Raw genomic sequence first — 22,202 nt, 5'->3', positions numbered from 1 at the left:
AACGTATGCTTGCATCGACATATGAAGCAAATATTGGAATGGATTAATTTTGTGTCCCGAGGTGTGAAAACTTCTAAAAGTGTTTTTTATTAAAGACATATCTAAACATCCTTAAGCTATGTAATCTTAAGTATTGATATTTTTAGGTGTTGAATGTCCGCCCTGCTGCAGCAGCTCCTCCGGCTGCCGCAGCAGCTGCCGCTCCAGTTGCACCTGTTGTCCCTCCCGCTCCAGCACAGGCTCCACCTATGTTCAATCCATGTGAGTTGTCTTTTCCTAGTTTTTATATTTTATTCTCATGTTTTCATAGTTGCACTCTTTTCTCTTAAGCAGAGCCATCGAGTGTAAGAGTTACGCCACCAACAATTTACGGGCGCCATCTTAGTTCCACTTTGCACAATGGTTTCATTTCATTGTTATAGGCAATGGTCTTTGCTAGCCAATAAAAAGTCACGTAAGTGAATATTGGCCAATAGGTTTGCATGACAGGCAACCCTTGCTAACATATGATACTTCAGTTAACATGATATAATATCTTTGACTGCCTTATTGCCTCTAATCAAGCAAAAAAGAGTGCACAAGTCCATAAAAACTGAGTTGAGGTTTCTACACATGCACATATATTTGCAAATAACATGCATACGTACACACACATATTTAAATGCAGTAAAATTAAACAGACAAATTACATATGTCATGTGGTTGGGCAAGGGTTTGCAAACAACATAATTATATATATTCAAATGCACCAAATATATCAAGTATATAATATATATGGTCGATTTAATGAAGCTGCTAGAAACATACATATATAATTATTTTTAATACGGGTTTATTACCAATTAGCACCTAGTAGTGGAGCTCCTAGAAACCTTCATCCTAGAAACACAGTAATGTCACATATATAAATATTGTTAATACGGATTTATAGCAATTAGCACCTACTAGTAGAGCTGCTACAGACACTAGGTTAGGAAACATGAACCGAAGTAAACGTATGGATGATTACTTTGCCTTTTTGGCCATTGACCTTATGAATGTAGAGCGGCTCCCCTTGGTAGATCCTACAGTTTGACTTTGACCTAGTTTTTTTGTTTGGTCTTTACAAAAAAACCTAAGCCTAGTGTCTATAAAAGTGCTAAGCAACTTAGATGGTAAGTTATGACACTTGAGCACAATGTCCTCTATGCTGGCAACCCTACCACAGCCATCGATCAGAGCTCTCCGGATGTTTCTATGTGATGCTTGTTCTACATTAGCCCTGAAAATCTTTTCCCATTTCAGCATAGCATTATATACGGGTTCCGCAACATGGCATAAAGCCCCCTTTTTATAGTCCTTAAGTTGAACCAACTTACTGACCCCATCTAATGCATCCGAAGTTGATGCAGATTGAAAACATGTTTGGCAAACCATTTTTCGCTTTTTAAGAGACTTTAAACAGTAGCCTGAAACGTAGTAGAGAGAATTCTTCTCATCATCAGAAATGTTCGATTCTAAAGACAATGACATCATGTATTGCGATGTTGTCTGATCGACAGCTGGTTCGGGCTGAGTATCTGAAATTAATAGGTTACCAAGATAGTCACTTTCATCAATATCATAGCTACCTGTTTGAGGGACTTTCAAAAATTGAGCCGTCATAATAATTTTCAAATTATTTCTAAACTCAAGTGGTGTTGGAACTGGATTCTTGATCCTAACTGAGCTAAATAGATTCTCAAGACAATCTTGAGTAAATCTTGAAGTGAGAAGAAAGTTGTGAGACTGGAGTAATCCCTCACACATGTCAAGTATAGATGTTGTGGATAAAATCACACCTGTCTGCACAGGTTTCCAATCACCTGCACCTACCTTCAAACCTTGAATAACTACAATGAACTCTTTAAGTGACTCTACAGCTAAGTTGTACGATTCCATATTATTGTTAGATAAAGCCATTACTGGCTGCCTACTCGACATATAGTCAAACCATTTGTTACATTTTTCTATGAACCATGCTGTTGACTCAAACTCATCTATCTCACCTTCTACATAGAGAACATTAAGCTCAGAATCTGGGCTTTTCGAATATTCAACCATGAGTTTCAATGCACAAGATACACTATGACTGAAAAAATTCAATGCATTGTACACTTTCATTTTCTCAAAGTGACTAGGCTCTAAAGCAGATTCAGAAAGGTTAGGAGCAAGCCTCAACCCTTTGCTGCATTGGTAATCAATCAACCTTTTCACTGGCCTAATAGAGACACTATCAGAAGGCAAATTGTACTTCTGAACAATATCTGAAGGAAGCTTGAATGACCCATTACTGAGCAAAGATGCTTTCAGGTTTTTGATAAGGTGCGGAACATCTGCAAGAAAATATAGATGTTTGCTAGCATCACTAGGATGCGTAACACTTGTGCAAGGTTTGCAAAACTTGTTAACGATAATACCAAAGGCTGCCCACATAGCTCGATTAGAGGAACCCATATCTGAGGTAACAGATACTACATGTAAACCTATGCTCTCAGCATGGCTGATAATGTCCAAGATGATTGGCTTGAAAACAGCTCCTCGCACAGAATTACCTGTAAAGTAATAAGCTACTACCTGTTTCCACCTTGTTGCCAGCCCTGCAAGCATAGACATAGTTGTTTAATAAACTTTAGCAAACTAATTAATTTGCAACATATCTAAAATAACAGGAATAAAAACAACAAAAACGAGTCACCAATTGTGACTTGAATCAAATTCCACATATTGACCTACGACTTCTGACTTGCAAGCTAGCCCAAAACCCGAGGATGCATACTCTCTATGACCGACATGAAAAACGATTTGCAACATGATTTCTGTTTGTTTGTTAATAAATCTAAGACCTAAGATTATACCTGCCAACATGAAAACAAGCCCATGCGTGGCTTTTCCTTTGTGTCCAGGTAAAGTTACATCACCCATGATGCTTCCGCTAGCTCGATCGTACTCTTTAGCTGGAGTAATCTGCAGCTCATCTAGTGTGAGGCAGCAGTCTCTATCAAAGGGAGACATTTTCTCAACCTGTGGACACTAAAGCCCTTTAGTCGCACCAAAAGTATTTCACATTTTAGCCAAAGATAATGCTATAATTTTAAATAGCCATTTTTGATTTAATCACCATGGGTTTTTCAGAGAGCGAAGCACCACATCTTAGTCTGTAATTACGGAACTTTACCTTAACTTTCATATACTCAAACACCCCCTTGAGTACACCAGATGAAAATGGAACTCTCTGCATATGTCTTTGGAGTGTTCTAATAGAAGGAAGAGGTTGATTCTGCTCAAGCAACATGTTGTAGCCTGTGGAACCACATGCAAATCTTAGTTGCAGACCTTTTTTAATGGTTCCTGGGCTCCATTTAAGTCCTCTTGTAGACTTTCGTCGAAGCGCTTAAAGCTGATCCTCATTAAACATTTTACCTACAGCTGACTCCGACTGCTTAAGCTTCTTTCAAAGATCAAAGCATCTCTTTCGTACCTTACACAAAAATAGTAAATCAAATTTAATATATACCCATTACATCAAACATCAAGTAATACACATCAGTATCAAATATAGCTTATAAAATCTACAAAAGTCTTATACCTTAGCATTCTGAGTTTCTACTGAAGAAATCTTTCTCTTCAAGGTGTTTATTGTATCCTGGTCATCTTCACTAATGCTAGTTGTATTCATTTCCACTAAAAGTAAAATGAAATAATTTTGTCAATGCAAGCTCAGTATATCTAGGCGCTGTAGTTAAGTTTTGATGAGTGGAAGATAGAGGAACATATAATCAGAAGGTGGTTATACAAGTTATGAGTTCTGTTAAGTTGTGCATATTAGGATTAGCAAAGTGTACAAATTAGATGTGAAAGAAGACACACAAAGAATTAGTAATGCACAGAGGCAATGGTTAAGTCCCATCCAGAAGAATAAATTAAATCTCAGCACTCCTCACACACATTTCCACTGACTATACTTACTTGCATGATCATCGCAAGCCTACTAACAGAAAATGTTATAAACACATATTACTCAAGATAAATGTAATTGTATGTCAAAGCAAACATGAACAAAACAAATTTGCAAACCAGGAGAAGATGGTGCCTCCAGAACTGAAACATTAGGTTCTTCTTCAGGCGTTGAGCATGGCTTACTGCTTGCATAGTCGTGGTCAGAGGAATAAGCAATCGATGGCCCTGAGTCATCTGCACCTCGTTTTAAAGGTGGCTTTCGTCTTTTGGGAGCCGAACGATGTGGAAACAGAGTGGGATAAGCAAGATGCCGAAGTTTCTTCAAGCCATCTTTGCGGTTAGGCTCATACATCTGATCTTCAAAGTGTGCCTGAAAAGTAATATCTGTATATTAGTTAGGCCTATATTATGTTTATGCTGGTATTTATAGTTAACTTCAATAAACAGTTAAATCATGCGGAAGCTATGTTCACTATCAATGAATTCTGTAAATATAATACTTACGTGACAAAGTCGTGATGAAGAGGTGATGGTACCCTCTCGTCTCACCATTTGTATCCACTTAACTCGCAATGTGGCATCTCTTGGGAAGCAATGCATTGTGTAGCCGTGCTCAGATCTGTTTGTGCATCCTACTGCCCAGCAGTTAACCATTTTGATCTATTAATGGAGTGAAACTCCTTGATCTAATCTAATGCCACAAGCAAGTTGATTGAAGGAAAGTTGACTGCTGCTGCTACTACACCGCCAACTTTTAGTAACCTCTTTGTTGCACTTTGAGTTCAACACATACATACACACACCGATTACACTGAGATATAAAATATTAACAAATCAGCATGATCAATGTATGAATAGGTGTAGTTCTCGCTCAAATAATGCTCAAAATTGCCCCTTAGCTCCGCGTTTAAACTATGGTAATGACTTAGCATTTCAATCATAAAACATTAGGTTTAGATGAGGCTGAATGAACTAACAGCCCTTTAAAATATATATGGTAATGACTTAGCCTTCTAATCATCACAAAAAAATCTAGGTTTAGATGAGGCTGAGTGAACTAACAGCCCTTAATTTCCACAATAACAACTAAAATCCTATTAGAACAGTACAATCAAAGTGATAATTATAATAAATATCGTATATCACTTTGAGTACAATACGGTAAATGGAACTAAGATGGCGACCATAGGGTCACGTGATCAACTTTTTTGCGTTACTAGCATGGCGCAACTCTTACACTCGATGGCTCTGCTCTTAAGTGCTTTCCTGCCATAACCTTAAATAAGTTTCACTTATTTAATTGGGCCTATCGCTTGAATCACAATTCTGGACCAGGAATGGTATGAAGTAAACTACTCAGTTAAATTATGGCTAGAATATTTGCAGTAACTTTAACATAAGCTTGAGGAAGTTTTACGAATATTCTTAAGAATTTGTTGCAACACGGTATCGAGCTATTGAGCTCTATTTGAATGTTAGCCGCAAATATCCTGTCAACTTTTTTATTATTTTTAGAATTGTGTTAAATCATTATAAATGTGAAACTCGCGGAATGCTTTTACTGATATAAGTGACTCTCGCTTTAACAACTGCGGGTATGTTTTGAAGACCGCGTTGTTAAGTGACTCCGTCAGTAAACGAACTCCCCTCGAGCTTCCTTGGTAGTTAGCTATTGTATTGCATACCTATAGGCTGTTCACACTGTACTTTACTTTGTCTTTCTTTACTTTTGGTTAGGTTTTTAATTATCAGTGTAAACATTTAACAAGTCCACTTTTTACATTCTCTAATTATTACGTTTTCTTATTCATTTAACTTGTGCATCTGCATGTTGGTTGACAAATGTTAGGTTACCACAGAGTACATTGCGGTAGTTGTGACATATCTTTACCTCTTCATGTTTACTATCTTGGCTTTTTTTTTCATTTAGCATTTGTACCATAGATCAAAATGCTATGCAATGACTTATGTACCATAGGTCCCAATGCTATGCAATGACTTATGTACCATAGGTCCAAATGCTATGCAATGACTTATGTACTATAGGTCCAAATGCTATGCAATGACTTATGTACCATAGGTCCAAATGCTATGCAATGACTTATGTACCATAGGTCTTTTTTATAATACTTCAACTATGGCAGATATTAGGCCAGTATCCACCACCGTATGTGCTTAAATGGCAGATATTAACCTAACACCCGGTACTGTATGTACCTAAATGGCAGATATTAGCCTAACACCTGCACTGTATATACCTAAATGGCAGATATTCACCTAACACCCGGTACTGTATGTACCTAAATGGTAGATATAAGCCCAACAGCTGGCACTGTATGTACCAAAAGCGGAAAGTCATCTGTATGCTCAATTCTGCAAAGTTATCTTTTCTTGCTTAGCCTTGGGTAGGCAACTCCTCTTTGCACCAAAATAATTTACTGGATTGATCACATTCAAAAGATGGTGTGCTGTATCATTGTGTTGAAAATATGAAAAGCATGTTGACAAAGTAGTCTCAACTTGCCTAGACATCTTTAATCTTGTACAACTCAAAGTTCAATTTTTAATTCGTAGTCTCGACTTGTCATCACATATAAGTTGTATGGTAGTAAACTGAAAATTTAAGGTAAGAATGCGTTTGTTGTTTATTCTGTTAGATCATACTATATGAGACCAAATCGGTTTCACATTAAATTTACCTTTGTTGTGAGCAGTTGCATTCAGTGTAACAGGTTTTCCATCAAGTCATCTAAAACCATTAGGTGAAAACACACTATGCGATATCTAGTGCGATATCGCACTGCGTGTGGCGCTAGAACATTCTGCGCTAGAACTCGCTCAGCGAGCTCGTGCAGAGCGGTAACATTAGACATTCTTTATTACAACATTATCATGTACGAGATGCATTTCGATTGGTAGGTTTTTCCCAGAATGCAATTCAATGGCTGGTAATTTTTTCGTATTGATGTTCACCAACATACAGCAACAACATTTTGGTATTTAGTTACGGCTGAAACATCATCAAAACGAACATTGAATTGTTCATAGATTTAATGAGAGCACACCCAGTCTTGTATGACACAACACACAAAAAATATAAAGAAACCCAGTTGAAAACCAACATTTGGGAGTCAGGCCTTGCGCAGGTTGACCATCGTTAGATTAGTAAATATTTATCATATTAAAAATAAAAAATTGCTATAAAGTAATTTATATATAAAAATCGCTAAATAGTACTGTTAAAAATACAAGAATGTTTTTTTCTTATGTCTTGTAGTGAACAATCCATGAAAGTGAGATAGGCATAATAACAAAAGTGGAAGTTTTTTACGTCGTTGCCTAGAAGGCGACATATTGACTTAAATTTATTAATACCTCAGAAGAAACTAATGATACAGAATTTTATTGGCAGTTTGTGAGCGTGCCCACATTATCGTTTGCTGGTGAATCGCTCAAGTGTGTTTAGGCACACGCCAGCGATATCTCCGCGCTCCTCATGACGCATGCCATAAAATCGCCCAGTGTGTTTGAACCTTTACAAAGACATTCAATACAATATGGCTGACATTCAATACAATATGGCTGACATTCATTTAAACAAGGTTTAGATTTTCTCTAAGAAGCTGATTAAAATGGCGGTAATATAGTTTACGCCGCTAACTGTGTAAGACTATTCAGCAAACAGAAGCAGAAACTATGAGGGCGTATGTATATCTAGTTTAAAAACTGGCTCAGGTGAAGATTAGATGGGTGGGTGGAGATTATGGTGGGAGGGGGCTGTTAGTGTAATAAATGTGGAAACTCAGCGTTTATTCGGACTAACAGACAGACACAATGACATGAGATTTAATTATTTTATTTATTAGTATAGAGATTTCTTTTTATATAATTAAACTTGTCAAAAAAATTTTCATTATAACTTATCTAAATTTTTAGAATTAGGTAAGATAAAGTTTATTAGATTTTATAACAAACTAGCTGTGCTGCCCAGCGTTGCCCGGGTAATAAAAAAGTCTGGACAGAAAATTGATTTGTATTTAACATATAACAATATTTCCCATTCTAACTTTCAAACTACATATCATGAGAGAAGTGTTTTGTGTAATTGAAATAAATTAAGAGAAAAATGAAAACAACTGTAAAGGTTTTAAAACTTTGTCAAACAACTGTACCTTTTAAGCTATTAGCCTGCATATTGCCAATGGAAAATTCCTGTAAGCTGCTGAATAACTGCTAGGCTTCTAATGGCGGTAAGCCATGACTTTGTGTCAGCATTATTGTCCAGCTACAGTTATTCTAATAATAGCTATAGCTGGACATACCGAAAACAGATATATTCTGAAAAATATATATATATAGAAAGTCCTTATCCTTCACACGATTTTTAGTGAAAAAACTGCTTTAAAATTATATCAAGTCTAAATTGTTTTAATGAAATCACTTGCCAGGCACCGCATTCCTTTGACCTTGGTAAAGGGCTTGGTAAATTAATTGCCTGGTTTGTTATATGAACTCTGCATACTTCATATTTGGGTGTCATCAATCACCAACGCTCACTTGTAAACAACAGTCTCATATGTATGACATTACATGATTCAACAGTACAATACTTGTTCCTTAACATACTCTCTTCTCTTGAACATGTCAACTTGTCTTAAGCACATGTCATAAGTTGAGTAAATTGGATTGGCTACTATCTCACCCTGTTACGATTCCTAATCTCCTTGTTCCAGACTACTAGCTGGGATTTGGTCAACAGATATTCAGCAAGACGTGTCTCTGTGTTTGAACGATGAGATCATTGCATATGGTTTATTTCATTACCTTTTTAACTGTCTTAGTATAATATGAATATTTTATCACGGATTAGCCGTTCACAAAGTGTACTGATTTTTTTTGCTACCAGTGGGATAGTTTAAAAGTCGTCTGGTTGAGATCATCTGCAGCAACCTTTTAGCCCTTTTACTGCCAAAAGGTTGCTTACACTTTTCATGGTCAATCACTGAAAATTCAGTTTGTATGGCTTTTAAAGATATTAGTTTAAAAGTCGAATAGCAAACAAATTACTTTTTCAGACTATTTTAAATGTATGTAATCGCTTCCTAGCATATCCATAAATCCTATAAAACACTAACATACTATCATGAAAGTGAAATAATGCATCAATGGTCTGGTGGAAAAATGCATATGATTTGCAAAAGTAATCTATATTAACAGCTTCAAATGCACAAGGGCTTCTTATCTTTAATGTTTGTCTAAAATGCAACTAAAACCAATTATTAACAGTTTAAATACAGCTGCTGTGTGACAGCATTATGTAATAATTTGATATTCAGAAAAGTTGTTGTAGCAATATTTAAATGGCTCCGAGTAATTTCCGTTTTCATATTATTAACCGGTAAAATGCCAAATAGTTGACACAATAAAATTCTCAGACATTCACTCTTAACATAGAGGTAAGACCGTTTCTTGGCTTTACGGAAAGGTTGTTAGACAGACAGGAATTCAAGTTATGTTTTTCTTAGCTCTTAGAGATTATTAAAGTAAGTATCTAGCAAAATAATCCTATTTTATAGGAAAAAAATATATCTCAAATTTAAAAAAAAAATTCATTTGATTGGATTCTAGGGCTGTGCAAGAATGTTGTCATTTCTACATCAATCGTCTGCCACGTATAATAAAACCGTTGATCAAGAATCGCTCATTTTTTGGCAATGAAATTATGTTAGAATGGTGTGCTAACAGGATACATATAATATGTTCTAAAATGGACTATTGAGGTGTTTAGGAGCATTTATCACTGGTTTGTGCTAACTTTCAATGTATTTTGGGTTAAATCCAAATTCTGGCCAGTCTTTCTGGTGATGAGGTAGTTTACACCACAGAGAAGATTCTCTCCAATTGGTTATGTAATATAGGTGTTCATGTTTTGCCTTTTTTCTCGCTCCGTTTTAATACCCTCAGATGTTATATAAGTATTTATATATATATTTCGGATCTTAATGCTCAAAAAGCTTGCTATAGCTCCTGAGTATGTTTGGGGCCACCCCAACCAGCAGGTCGCTGCCCAAGTGTTCAATTCTAAAAATCTCAGTAAGCCACTAAAACCTTGTGCGTGTCATGATTGTAAATATTACTGGTTGCAAGGGGTTACACCTTGGCTTATTTTCTACACAATTACATAGCGTCATGGTTTGTACTATTTCTCTCGGCAACTGACAATTTAGTATTTCAATTGTGATAATGAATAAAAATGGCACCCGATCATCAACGAAATTGCCTTGTAAACTAAAAAACAACAGAACAACACACTTTTCCTCTCTCATAAGAAATTTTTTACAAATGATACACTCACTCACTCGATGTTGTGCTAGATTGTGGCTCGCACGAGCAGCATGGCAAAAAACTTTGTTATAATTTGTCACGCTCAGTGGTTTGGTCTACTCTCGCTCATTCTCTAGCAGGTCCTCTCTGAGCAATAAATACATGTACATATTGTTCACTCTCTAGCAGGTCCTCTCTGAGCAACAAATACATGTACATATTGTTCACTTTCTAGCAGGTCCTCTCTCAGCAATAAATACATGTACACATTGTTCACTCTCTAGCAGGTCCTCTCTCAGCAATAAATACATGTACATATTGTTCACTCTCTAGCAGGTCCTCTCTGAGCAATAAATACATGTACATATTGCTCACTCCCCCTAGCAGGTCCTCTCTCAGCAATAAATACATGTACATATTGTTATCAGTGTTTAGTGATCATATTGCTGATGCTCTCATGCGAACTGATGCAATGTACTCAACAAGTCCTTTGCATGTTTCTTCTACCACACACGATATGTTCACAAACATCTGATAAAGTACCTGCAGCTATTGCTTTTGTAATGCAAGATCGGCGAATAAGCCCTGTATGCGATGATAGCTGGAGTTGTCAGAATTCTGTACTCAGCATGTTGGTAACTCGTGTTGGTGCAAATTAAAAGGATTAGATACAAAAAACTTGCAACAGCCAGTATTTTTTAATTGAAGGATTATTGACATCGTCTCTTAATTTTTAGCTGCGCTGGGTGGTGATTTAGGCCTGATTTTGTTGGCGCTTTATTGGTTCCTGTTATACAAACAACATGCACACATGTTATTTCGTTAAACAACTTTGGAATTGTGTTCTCTTACATATTTTAGGGCAAGCGATTCATGTTGGTCATCTACCACCCCAGCCAGCTGCCCAGCCCGCAGCAGCTCCTGGAAACAATGCAGCGCCTCCATTCACTCCCTTAAATCCGGCTGCCTTCCCAGGTGCACCATTTCCTTTCCCCGCGAATGCCAACCCAGGAAGTAGGTCTTGTCAGTCAACCTTCAATGAGATTATAAGGAGCTTGTTTAGATTAACATGGGATTCAATATAGTAGCATAGACTATCATTGTTATCGTTCGATGCAATGATTGATTTGTGTTAACTCTTTCTAATCCTCTCAGGCTGTCATTGTTTTGTTTCTTTCTCTTGAGCAAAGAGGACCAAACAAAGTTGGTGGGGACCCTATTTAGAAATGTTCAAAATATTGCACATTCCCGACAGCATCCAATTGCCAGCTTTTCAGTTTGTCTTGTAAACAGGATGAATTAATCTGTATACATTCATAGATATAAATCAATTTGGAATTATGTTGGCCATAGCCAAAGGTTTCAGCTGCTACAATCTCTGTCTGGTTTGTAGTTAAGATAAAAGTGTTGTTATTTCTAACTCAGTTGTTGACAATAGCTCAATATAATGACCATTGATTCAGAATTCAGATTTGTATAGCTTCAAATTAAAGATTCATTCAAGTGATCAATAATAAATAGTTAAATTTAAATAGATTAATGATCAGCTGCTGTTATTTTCTACAACACTGATTACTAGCGGTATAGAAGTTATTCATGATGGCAAGCACTTCTAAATTAAACAAGTTAAGTTTGCCTACAATATTCCCAGATTGTGTGGACAACTCTATCTTCAAAGGTTGACATTCCTAGAAACAATTCACAGGGGTTTGTAATTTTTTTATTGTTTTGTTTTTAATAGTTTCATATCATACTCTCTTTGCAATTTTCCTCCAGAGTGACTTTTTTATATTTTGTACTAGGGTTAGTGGCAAATTACACACTGGTATGACTGTTGCCTTGATTAATTCGGCACATTTCGAGTGCTAGGTCTTTGTGTAGGTCATTTAGGGTCTGATGAAATTCTGTTAGGTTACTGAGGAAGTGTTTTTGTTGCCAGCCAAACATCCTGTTCAGTGGCTAATAAAAGACAGAAGGAACTTGGCTGTATGATTTCAATTCCTTTTTTCCTCATCAGACGTCTCACCACTTTGTTTGATCTTTAAAATTTATGTTTCCTCGGGCCAGGTGTTTTGATGTATAAAATATTTTTAATGCTTGAAATTTCATCACATTAATAAAGTCCTTGAAAGCCAACTAACTACCTATACCTATTTCATAGGTCGTAAAAAATTAGCCAATCAATAGGCAGCATAAGGAATGAAGAGTCGAGTTTTGTTAAAATCTTTGATTACACTCGTGCCATAATACATTGACACTTTTATTTATCGATTATTAGTTTTTTGAGGCAGGGGGACTGTTGAGGTAGCCGTATCCCTTTAGGTTTGTAGGATGATTGTGTGTCAACAGCGATTATTTGTTTACAGATGGTGATGCCGTCGGGCCATCTCCGACAGCAACTAATATGGCGCCTCCTTTCTTCCCTTTTATGGGTAAGTAGAGACTGTCGACAGTTCGGTTACCTGGTTGTTGGCTGGTATGCAGTCGGAGGAGCAATTTTAACATGGGGCCAGAAGCTGTCAGACTTTTGTAATGACGAGCGAGCTACGCCTGCTGCCGATAGCGGCACCAATAAGTTCAATCAGTTTTATCTGTGACTATCAAAATTTTTGTATTTTGCAAATTAAAAGAGGAAAACTGGAACTAGTCTTAAACATGTAATTTTGCCGCTCAATATACCAGGAACACAGGTATTGTCTCCAAATAGTTCGTTTAACACAATACAAGCAGTGTTAGCGTGAAGGCTTCCCGTCTACACCTACTAAAAATTTCCTTTTCTCATCATCTGTCTGTGTAGGCAGCTCTTTAGTTTATTATCTACGTATGTAGCACTTAAAGATGTGATCACACCAAATTCTAGTGGATTTTCATTAGAATGTGTAGATATTTTTTAGCATTTGAGATTTTGTTTGTGGTTCAGGTGATCTAACTGCCAGGATGTTTCAGGATTAAAATCGCCAAAACTTGATAGCAGTTAAAACACTCAGAGGAAAAAGACACCCAAACATGATGACAACAGTCTCGCTTCTAGTTTATAAGTGCTAAATACCGTGAAACCTCTAATTGAACGCTATCTTCATTTGAACGCTGCCTCTATTTGAATGCCACCTCTATTTGACCGCCACTAGAGGAGAAGATTTGAAAACTACAGCACCACCCTTTAATTGAATGCCTCCTCCATTTGGCTTCCACTTTAACATTATTTGATCGTTACGAACCCATAATAGCAAGTGATCAGTTTACGTGTCTCCAAAATGGTACTAATACTGACTCGGTTACGTCAATAACAATTAATTCTTTCATTGTTTCTCTTCGTTTTTCAGTCTGTTTTCCAACTTGAAGCTCTTCGTTTTTTCGTTAAAACTTTGAAAGCAACATCCAAATAATTAATAACTGTATCAGACTAATAGTAGTTCCTTGTTCAACTCGTTTTTGGTATTTCGACGTATGTGAAACAAGGTTTACATATACAATGGTATATGAACACCTAGTTTTAGGCTAAAAGCTGTGCTTAGTGTCTGTCCGGCTTAAAGTTTATCAATTTTTTTACAAAACCCAACGTGCAAAAGTTTTGCTCTGCTAGAAAAGTTGTTTGGACGCTAATGTCGACTAATTCAGCAATGCAGAAGAGTTGAGGTCAGAAAACATTGTGGAAGGTATTGAACAGTCAGAAGATGTTCGTTCCGTCGAATGAAACTGGCCGAGCACATGATACAATTATTTTTGTTTTTGCATGTATTATAAGTATGGTTCGTTTATGTCACTTGTTCTTGAATATATTTTTGTAGCATTTAATAGATTATCTTTATATAACTTATAACTTTGCAGATATATAGAATATTATTTGATATCATCCTTGCGTTTATCTTAACTCGTCTTACAATGGATCGCCGCTCATACCTCTTCTTCTATTGCGCATATAAAGCCAGTTTGGGCTGCAAACCGTAGCAAACATATCAATGAGTGCAATGCGCTTTTATGCAACATTGTTAAATACAGTTATCAAATAAAAATATTCCTTGATATTTAAAATAAAATTAAAAAATTGAAACTCCAACAAATTACAAAGCAGGTCACTGGCTATAATATCATTGGAGGTTAATTGCAAGCAATAGATATCAACTGGTTGAGATATTTTTCATCTTTCCAATGCATATTTATTTAGAGATCATTGAGAAGTTCGAGGTAAGTTAGTAGATTTATTGCATTCAAAAGGGTTAATGTCGCTCTGCCCGAAGGAAAGTGCAAAATATAGGCGACATTCGCTTTGCCCATAAAAGGGTTAAATATTCCCAAATATCATCCCAAATATCATCCCAAAACCCTGACGAGCCATTTGAAAAATACAACGCCATCCTCTATTTGAACACCACCTACATTTGACTGCCGCTAAAGGAAAAGGGTTGAAGAAAAGACCGTAGTGGTGTTCAAATAAAGGTTTTACGGTATACAGTCTCATCAGTATGTGGTACTCATATGCTACTCAACGGGACAAAGTTAAGCCAATTTATTTTTAAATCATTTGAGACGCCTACATCATGTATTTGAGGCTGTATTTGAAGTTTTTTTTCCAACAATGATGAGCAGAAACAAAATAAAGTACAGCGTATATGTGAAGAGCGACCCGTTACACTACGGCTTGTAATAGTCGATGTCAATGATGAAAGAAACAGGCAGCTGAGCGACCATTGACATAACTTTGGGAGAAGTCTGTGCATGTCTTTTTCTTGTGGACATTTTAACTGTGATCAGGTTTTGTTGATTTTAATCTTGAAACATGTTGGCAGTCAAATCACTTAACACCACAAACAAAATATCAAATGATAGAAAATTATCTACATGTTCAGCTAAAAGTTCACTAAAATTTGATGTGATCACATCTTTAAGCATACTTACTGTGTATCATTTGATGATAAACTTTCTGAATATGATAATGCAACATTGGCCACGTTTATTGCATCGTGTTACATATGATGAACACATTTTGATGGTTTTTTGTTGATAATCCCTAGACATGCCACGTTAAAGTAAAGAGTCCTGCTACTAATTCTCTTAGGACATGCATCAGAGCTCATCTGAAAACTTCATCGCTGTTCCTTTGTATCTTCACTATAGGTTAAAATGGAATAATTTTCCCTTCCAGGGATGATGCCTCCACCAGCCATGCCAACAGCTAATCTTGCCTCTCTCACAGAGGAGCAGCTTAAGCAACTGGAGTCAAGTGAAAGAGAAGGTCTCGAGGCTAGGATTCAATGGCTGCGAGACATACAAACACTTCTCGACAGCGCTGTTGAGCAGATGCATCAATATACACAGGTATTTTCAACTATTTCTCATAATTCAACTGCCCAGTTATACTAAACATATCCTGATTTACTAGAAACTCTAATGTTCTAGAGACTCTCTGATGTAGCTTACGGAAGAATCTCTGATATACTAGATATACTCTGATATGCTAAAAACTTACTGATCATATATAATAGCGTCGCTCTGGTATACTAATGATGCTCTGGTATACTAGATACGTTCTGGTATACTAGAAATGCTCTGGTATACTGGATATGCTCTGGTATACTAGAGATGTTCTGGTATACTAGAGATGTTCTGATATACTAGAGATGTTCTGATATACTAGAGATGTTCTGGTATACTGGAGATGTTCTGGTGTACTAGAAATGCTCTGGTGTACTAGAAATGCTCTGGTATACTGGAGATGTTCTGGTGTACTAGAAATGCTCTGGTATACTGGAGATGTTCTGGTGTACTAGAAATGCTCTGGTATACTGGAGATGCTCTGGTATACTAGAGATGTTTCGGTATACTAGAGATGCTCTGGTATACTGGATATGCTCTGATATACTGGAGATGCTCTGGTATACTGGAGATGCTCTGGTATACTAGAGATGCTCTGGTATACTGGATATGTTCTGGTGTACTAGAAATGCTCTCGTATACTGGAGATGTTCTGGTGTACTAGAAATACTCTGGTATACTAGAGATGCTCTGGTATACTAGAGATGTTCTAATATACTAGAGATGCTCTGGTATACTGGATATGCTCTGATATACTGGAGATGCTCTGGTATACTGGAGATGCTCTGGTATACTAGAGATGTTCTGGTATACTAGAGATGCTCTGGTATACTAGAGATGCTCTGGTATACTGGAGATGTTCTGGTGTACTAGAAATACTCTGGTATACTAGAGATGTTCTGGTATACTAGAGATGCTCTGGTATACTGGAGATGTTCTGGTGTACTAGAAATGCTCTGGTATACTAGAGATGCTCTGGTATACTGGAGATGTTCTGGTGTACTAGAAATGCTCTGGTATACTAGAGATGCTCTGGTATAGTAGAGATGCTCTGGTATACTAGAGATGCTCTGGTGTACTAGAAATACTCTGGTATACTAGAGATGTTCTGGTATACTAGAGATGCTCTGGTATATTGGAGATGTTCTGGTGTACTAGAAATGCTCTGGTATACTAGAGATGTTCTGGTATACTAGAGATGCTCTGATATACTGGAGATGCTCTGATATACTGGAGATGCTCCGGTATACTAGAGATGTTCTGGTATACTAGAGATGCTCTGGTATACTGGAGATGCTCTGGTATACTAGATATGTTCTGGTATACTAGAGATGCTCTGATATACTGGAGATGTTCTGGTGTACTAGAAATACTCTGGTATACTAGAGATGTTCTGGTATACTAGAGATGCTCTGATATACTGGAGATGCTCTAGTATACTGGAGATGTTCTGGTGTACTAGAGATGTTCTGGTATACTGGAGATGCTCGGATATACTAGAGATGCTCTGGTATACTGGAGATGTTCTGGTGTACTAGATATGCTCTGGTATACTAGAGATGATGTAGTGTAATAAAGATGCTCTTCTGTACTCCAGAGGCTATGATGTAGTGGAGGCACTCTAGTGCATTGGAGGCTCTATGATTTTGTATAGAGTGATTTCATTACTTCAATACATTTCCTAACAGGTTATGTAGATGTACGTATAGCCGAATATGCACATGTACATTTTGCTGAATATGTAAACAATATGATTAATAATGTAAACATGGTGTTTTATTAATGATTGCTTGAAGTTAATTATTGATAACACTTCGAATTTGGACAAAAATTGACTTAAATTATAAACAATACTTTTTGTAAATTTATACATACCTGACATAACTTGCTTAGAGTATTATGAATATAATACATTTTTATGTAGTAAATATTTATATGTGTATAAATAGTGCCTTAACTGATTCGAGCTAGTTTCTTCATATTATTAACCTAAAGAGCTTGTTATTTGTAGGTCATGTCAGTATTAAATTCTTCAAATATACCTTCAACATCATCCAATCAGAATAGTTCAACAAACCATACACCAGAGGCTTCAACCAATAAGAGCACTACAGCAACTGGCAATGAGAACCCTGATTTGCTATCTAAATCTAGCGGTGATCAAACAGCAGATAAAAGTACTCTTCGGTCTTCCAATAGAACTCCAGCTGAGCCTCAGGCTATAGCCACTGAAGATAGAAGTATTCGCAGCGGTGTGTGAATATGGCTGCCATACCTCCTCCTATTCATTAGCAATTTTATGTTCATCTATCCTGCTACCAAACCTTACCTTCTGCTTATGCTTCTCTCCTCTTCCTTCTTGCATCCCCTCCAATTCTCCACGCCCTCCCCCTTTCTTATCAAATTTATCTATCGTATAACTAAAACTTAACCTTCTGATTATCCCACTCTCTTCTCTTTGCCCTTCCTTCCACTTTTTCTCATCTTCCTCCAATACTTTCGCTCTGTCTTCCTTATCCGCCAAACCTTTCTCCTTGTCATCAGTTTAGTAGATATTTATCTTACTTTTTCATCGAATTGGCTGCAAATCTGTTACTTGTACATTTGAAGCATATAAATCAAGAATTAGAGGCTACACTTGGAATAGAAAAATTTCAACTTGATTAACAGAAATTGAAATGTTCTTCGTGTGATTTGTTGACAGTTTGAAGCGTCAGTTTTGCTGTGCACTCTCTTTGATACCCTTGATGTTGTTTCAAATGTGTGAGAGACTACCTTAACCATGCTTGTAGGTGTACAAGAGACGACAGGTAGCAGTATCACCTCTGACCAATACAATGGAGCAAGACCAAAAACTATTCAAACTTTGTCATCAGTCACTTCCCAAGGTTGAACTTTTATTTCCATCTGTCAGGTGTCGGCTGGTCACACACGCGTAACAAGAGAAGTGTGTGGGCAGATGAGGTGGAGGCATTGGAGCAAGAAATAAATGTTTCATTTTTTTTGTTTTTCAGTCTAAGAAGTTCAAATGAAAAGTTCGATCATATAAGAAACGACGACCTGTAATAATGAAAAAGACGATTTAAAAATTGTTTTAATTTAGCTGTAATTGTCTTGGTACAAATCAAAAATATCAGCTCATGCAATTGAAACCTTGCAGCTAATTCTTGCTTTCTGGCGATTTGTCGATGACTGAACTGCTTGCACTCAAACCATTCAGTCGGTAAACTTCTCCTGCCTCGACATTCGCCAATCAATATTTAGTGTGTGGCCAATCTATAGACTAGTAACACAGTAATGACAAAATAAGCATGATTCTTTCCGAGATTATATTTACATGGTGTATGTGCAGCATAAAGTCATACTGTATATGTATGTACAAGCAAAAGTATACAAGGAAATATAAACACAAAAATCGAGTCAAATTTTAAGCGCCTTAAAAGTTTTGGCTACGATTTGTAACTGTTATCCAGGCCAATAATTCTAATAGAAAAAAGAGTGAAGGTTTGTATCGTACATATGACCATGTAAGCACAGTTTTGATCCACGTGTTGTATTCAGGTAGGACTAATAATCAATATACACAGTACAATCAAACCTCAAATTGTGATCGCTTCTACTTGTAAACTTTTTTTGATTTTTGACATGCATTGTTAAATTTAAGCAAATTATTATCTTGACATATAAATTAATTTTTGGTATACGATGTTCGAAATTTTTCAAAAAATTGAAGTTTTTCAGTTGAAAAAACTGGTAAATATTACAATTATAATGAGAAAATACTAAAAACTATATAAATGAGATTAATTCAAACTTTATGTAGTTTAAGTTCGAGCAAGCTTCATTGCGTTTTTGTATCACTCATTCTACCTTTTGTATTAATACCTTTTGTACATTGCCATTCCTACAACTATTTACATTTGTCGCTTAGACCATGTAGAGAGGTGACCACTTTTATTGACTATTACTAAATTGATATAGTTTCTCCTTAGATTGATGTAATTCATTCATTTTAATACTTATAAGTAATACATGAAATATTTATTGCCAAATTCTGGAGCTATAGAAACCAAGTAACATTTTGGTCTGGGCTCGCGTCATTCAGAAAAATATGTTACTTAGTCCGTTACTTCTCCCGTTACTCTTGTATTTCAATTTTTTACCTTATCCTACTCCCGAGTAAATTTGGCTTTGTAGTTTCGCTTCATTTTTTTTGTATTTCCGGTTAATGTAGGATCACGAAATTTTGGTCACTTTGTGCATTCTACGTTTCCAGTCTAATCCAAACGTTTCAAGTTGAATGGATTATTAGTCACTGAGATTTCATCAAAATACTGAGGGCACTTCTAACCGGGTGAAAAAGGGCAAAACATTAATTTCTAATGACACACTGATTAAAACTCTTAGTAATCAAGAATCAAAAGCAGATAAAGCTAGAAAGCTTCTTTTCCTCAGCAACGAAAGCTTCTTTTCCTCAGCAACGAAAGCTTTATAGTAGAAGCTGTTTTCTATTCATAAAAAAATATACACTCCATCAGATTCGCTATACTGCAATCATTGTTTCTCCAGTTACCCTGCTTACCCCTAACACATCACATCTTTGAAAGGAGTGTGAAAAAAACCATTTCCCTTATTGGATTTCCGTTTTTTTCCATTGAGTTCTAAAAGCTTGAAGCTATAAACTGATATTCCGTTCAAAAGGAATTGTGCTATCCTAAGCGCTTTCACAGTTGATGGAAAGTTGTTAACAGTCAATGATCAGGGGGACCTGCTTGTGTGTACATGATTGGGCTTCTAAGTGGTAAAGGAAATACGATGTGATGTATTCATGTGAAAATATTTGTTGCAACATTCAACCATTGCAAAACTTGAAATGGTTCAACTTCAAATGTTGAGTTTTGGCTGTAGAGTTCAATAATCAATTTTGTTCTTGGTTCATTTACCTTTTGATGATGATTGATTAATTTATTATAGTTGTGAGGCTGTACATTACAGCTCAAGTGTATTGAGTAGTAAAAAGTCAACAATAATTATAACAAATGCTTTGGTTAAGCCGTTTTAGTTAATCACATAATGGCAACATCTCCAGCACTGGATTCCATTCATCAGGTTGCTTTTCATTGATGCAAAAACACGGGCACCATTTCAGTTGGTAGTTTCCAAAGCTACTCTTACAACTTTAAATTTAAATGCGGTGTCGTATTGTGCACTTTTCGATGACACGTGTTACGAAATGTGCTTGCTGATTTGGTACCTTTTACCGTCGAGTAATTTGCTGAAGGCGTAATGCCTGCCCTTTTCCACAAAGGTGAGAAACTCATTGGCCGATAGCCACCTTGTCACCCAACGCATGCGCGCAACGACAGACAAAGACAGTAGACTTGGCGGATGACTCCTAGGGCTAGATAAAATTATATGTGTTAAATGAATAAAAAAATGGCGGCTGTGGTTTACACATGCTGTATACCTGCAACTCAAAAACAACCATCAAAGTTTCGGGTGTGACTTATACATGGTAGCAGCTTATACATGAGGACTTACAGTAGCCATATAAATTATTTACTGAACACGATATTAATAATCATTAAAAGCTAGGTTATTTGCAGCAAGATCGTCCCTTTTATAGTTTCATTATAGTTTGGCAAGGTGAATAGTCAAAAGTAGATGTTGAGAGATATTGGAGGAGATTGGTGAGATGCCAGATAGTTCAAAGTACTAGTATACAGGCAAAAAAATACATAAGTTCAGTGTGTGAGCTTTATTTTGAGTGCATTGGTTTCACTGCATTTTTTTACTGCAGCCTCTACAGATGTTTCTGAAAACTCTGGAGCCACTTTATCACCAACAGCTGAGGAAGTGAGAAAGCGAAGGTTAGAGAGGTTCGAGCAACGAGCGGAAGACTGAGGACCATGAAAGACTAAGTCCGAAGACTGAGGACCATGAAAGACCAAGTTCTGTACTTTTATCGTTCAATGGCTGGTCCAGCGATGGCATAAGATCAGGAGCTTCGTAACCTTTCAGTTTTTGCAGTAATACTTTACGCATCTTCAGTTCACCCTAGTGCCTATTAGCGCGACTAAATATTACTGGCAGTTCGAATATTGTAATATATTTTGGTTATCTTAAGATTCCATGTAACATTTGCACAGTGATTAAAATTGCTAAAATCCGTAAATGGTTTATCGTGAAAAATAAAATGCTAATATAATACTAACTTTGTTTTCTATCTATATTGCTAAGTAGACTTGCTATCATCGATTCAACCCCATCTTCACCTAGTAAGACACTCTACATTCTGAACAAATCAATAAGCATATTTGATGTGGTTTCGTTATGGAGCTGTAACTATTTTTCAATATATCGCACCGTGATCATAAAATTGGCCATAAATTATTTCTGCGTGTAGGTGGTTGATTAAGGAATGTGCTTTGCGGTTGTTTGGCAAGTATAATTTAGCTGAAAAATCAAAGCTCTCTCAGCTAGTGGATAGAGACGAAGACTGCATTTGGCCTTTGTTATTATTTTTTGCACTTACCCATTAAGCTAAATTTGTTCCAAGGGAAGATAAAAGCATAGCACGCGGAAAA

General features: G+C 36.5%; 1 protein-coding gene across 1 annotated transcript in view; it reads left to right on the top strand.

Annotated features, from left to right (window-relative positions):
* The window catches only part of LOC137396156 (E3 ubiquitin-protein ligase synoviolin B-like), a 32,179-nt gene extending 10,354 nt beyond the window's left edge, over window positions 1-21,825 (top strand). Inside the window, exons 10-16 of the mRNA XM_068082309.1 lie at window positions 147-261; window positions 11,164-11,316; window positions 12,669-12,734; window positions 15,446-15,618; window positions 17,627-17,867; window positions 18,408-18,503; window positions 21,416-21,825. Coding sequence (XP_067938410.1) covers window positions 147-261; window positions 11,164-11,316; window positions 12,669-12,734; window positions 15,446-15,618; window positions 17,627-17,867; window positions 18,408-18,503; window positions 21,416-21,519 — 948 coding nt within the window. The 3' untranslated portion in view covers window positions 21,520-21,825. The remainder of the gene's footprint in view (window positions 1-146; window positions 262-11,163; window positions 11,317-12,668; window positions 12,735-15,445; window positions 15,619-17,626; window positions 17,868-18,407; window positions 18,504-21,415) is intronic.
* The last annotated feature ends 377 nt before the right edge of the window (window positions 21,826-22,202 follow it).

The sequence above is a fragment of the Watersipora subatra genome, chromosome 5 (assembly GCF_963576615.1).
Source record: "Watersipora subatra chromosome 5, tzWatSuba1.1, whole genome shotgun sequence".
Lineage (NCBI taxonomy): Eukaryota > Metazoa > Bryozoa > Gymnolaemata > Cheilostomatida > Watersiporidae > Watersipora > Watersipora subatra.
The sequence above is the reverse complement of the archived record's forward strand: the minus strand, read 5'-3'. Positions and strand labels throughout refer to the sequence as shown.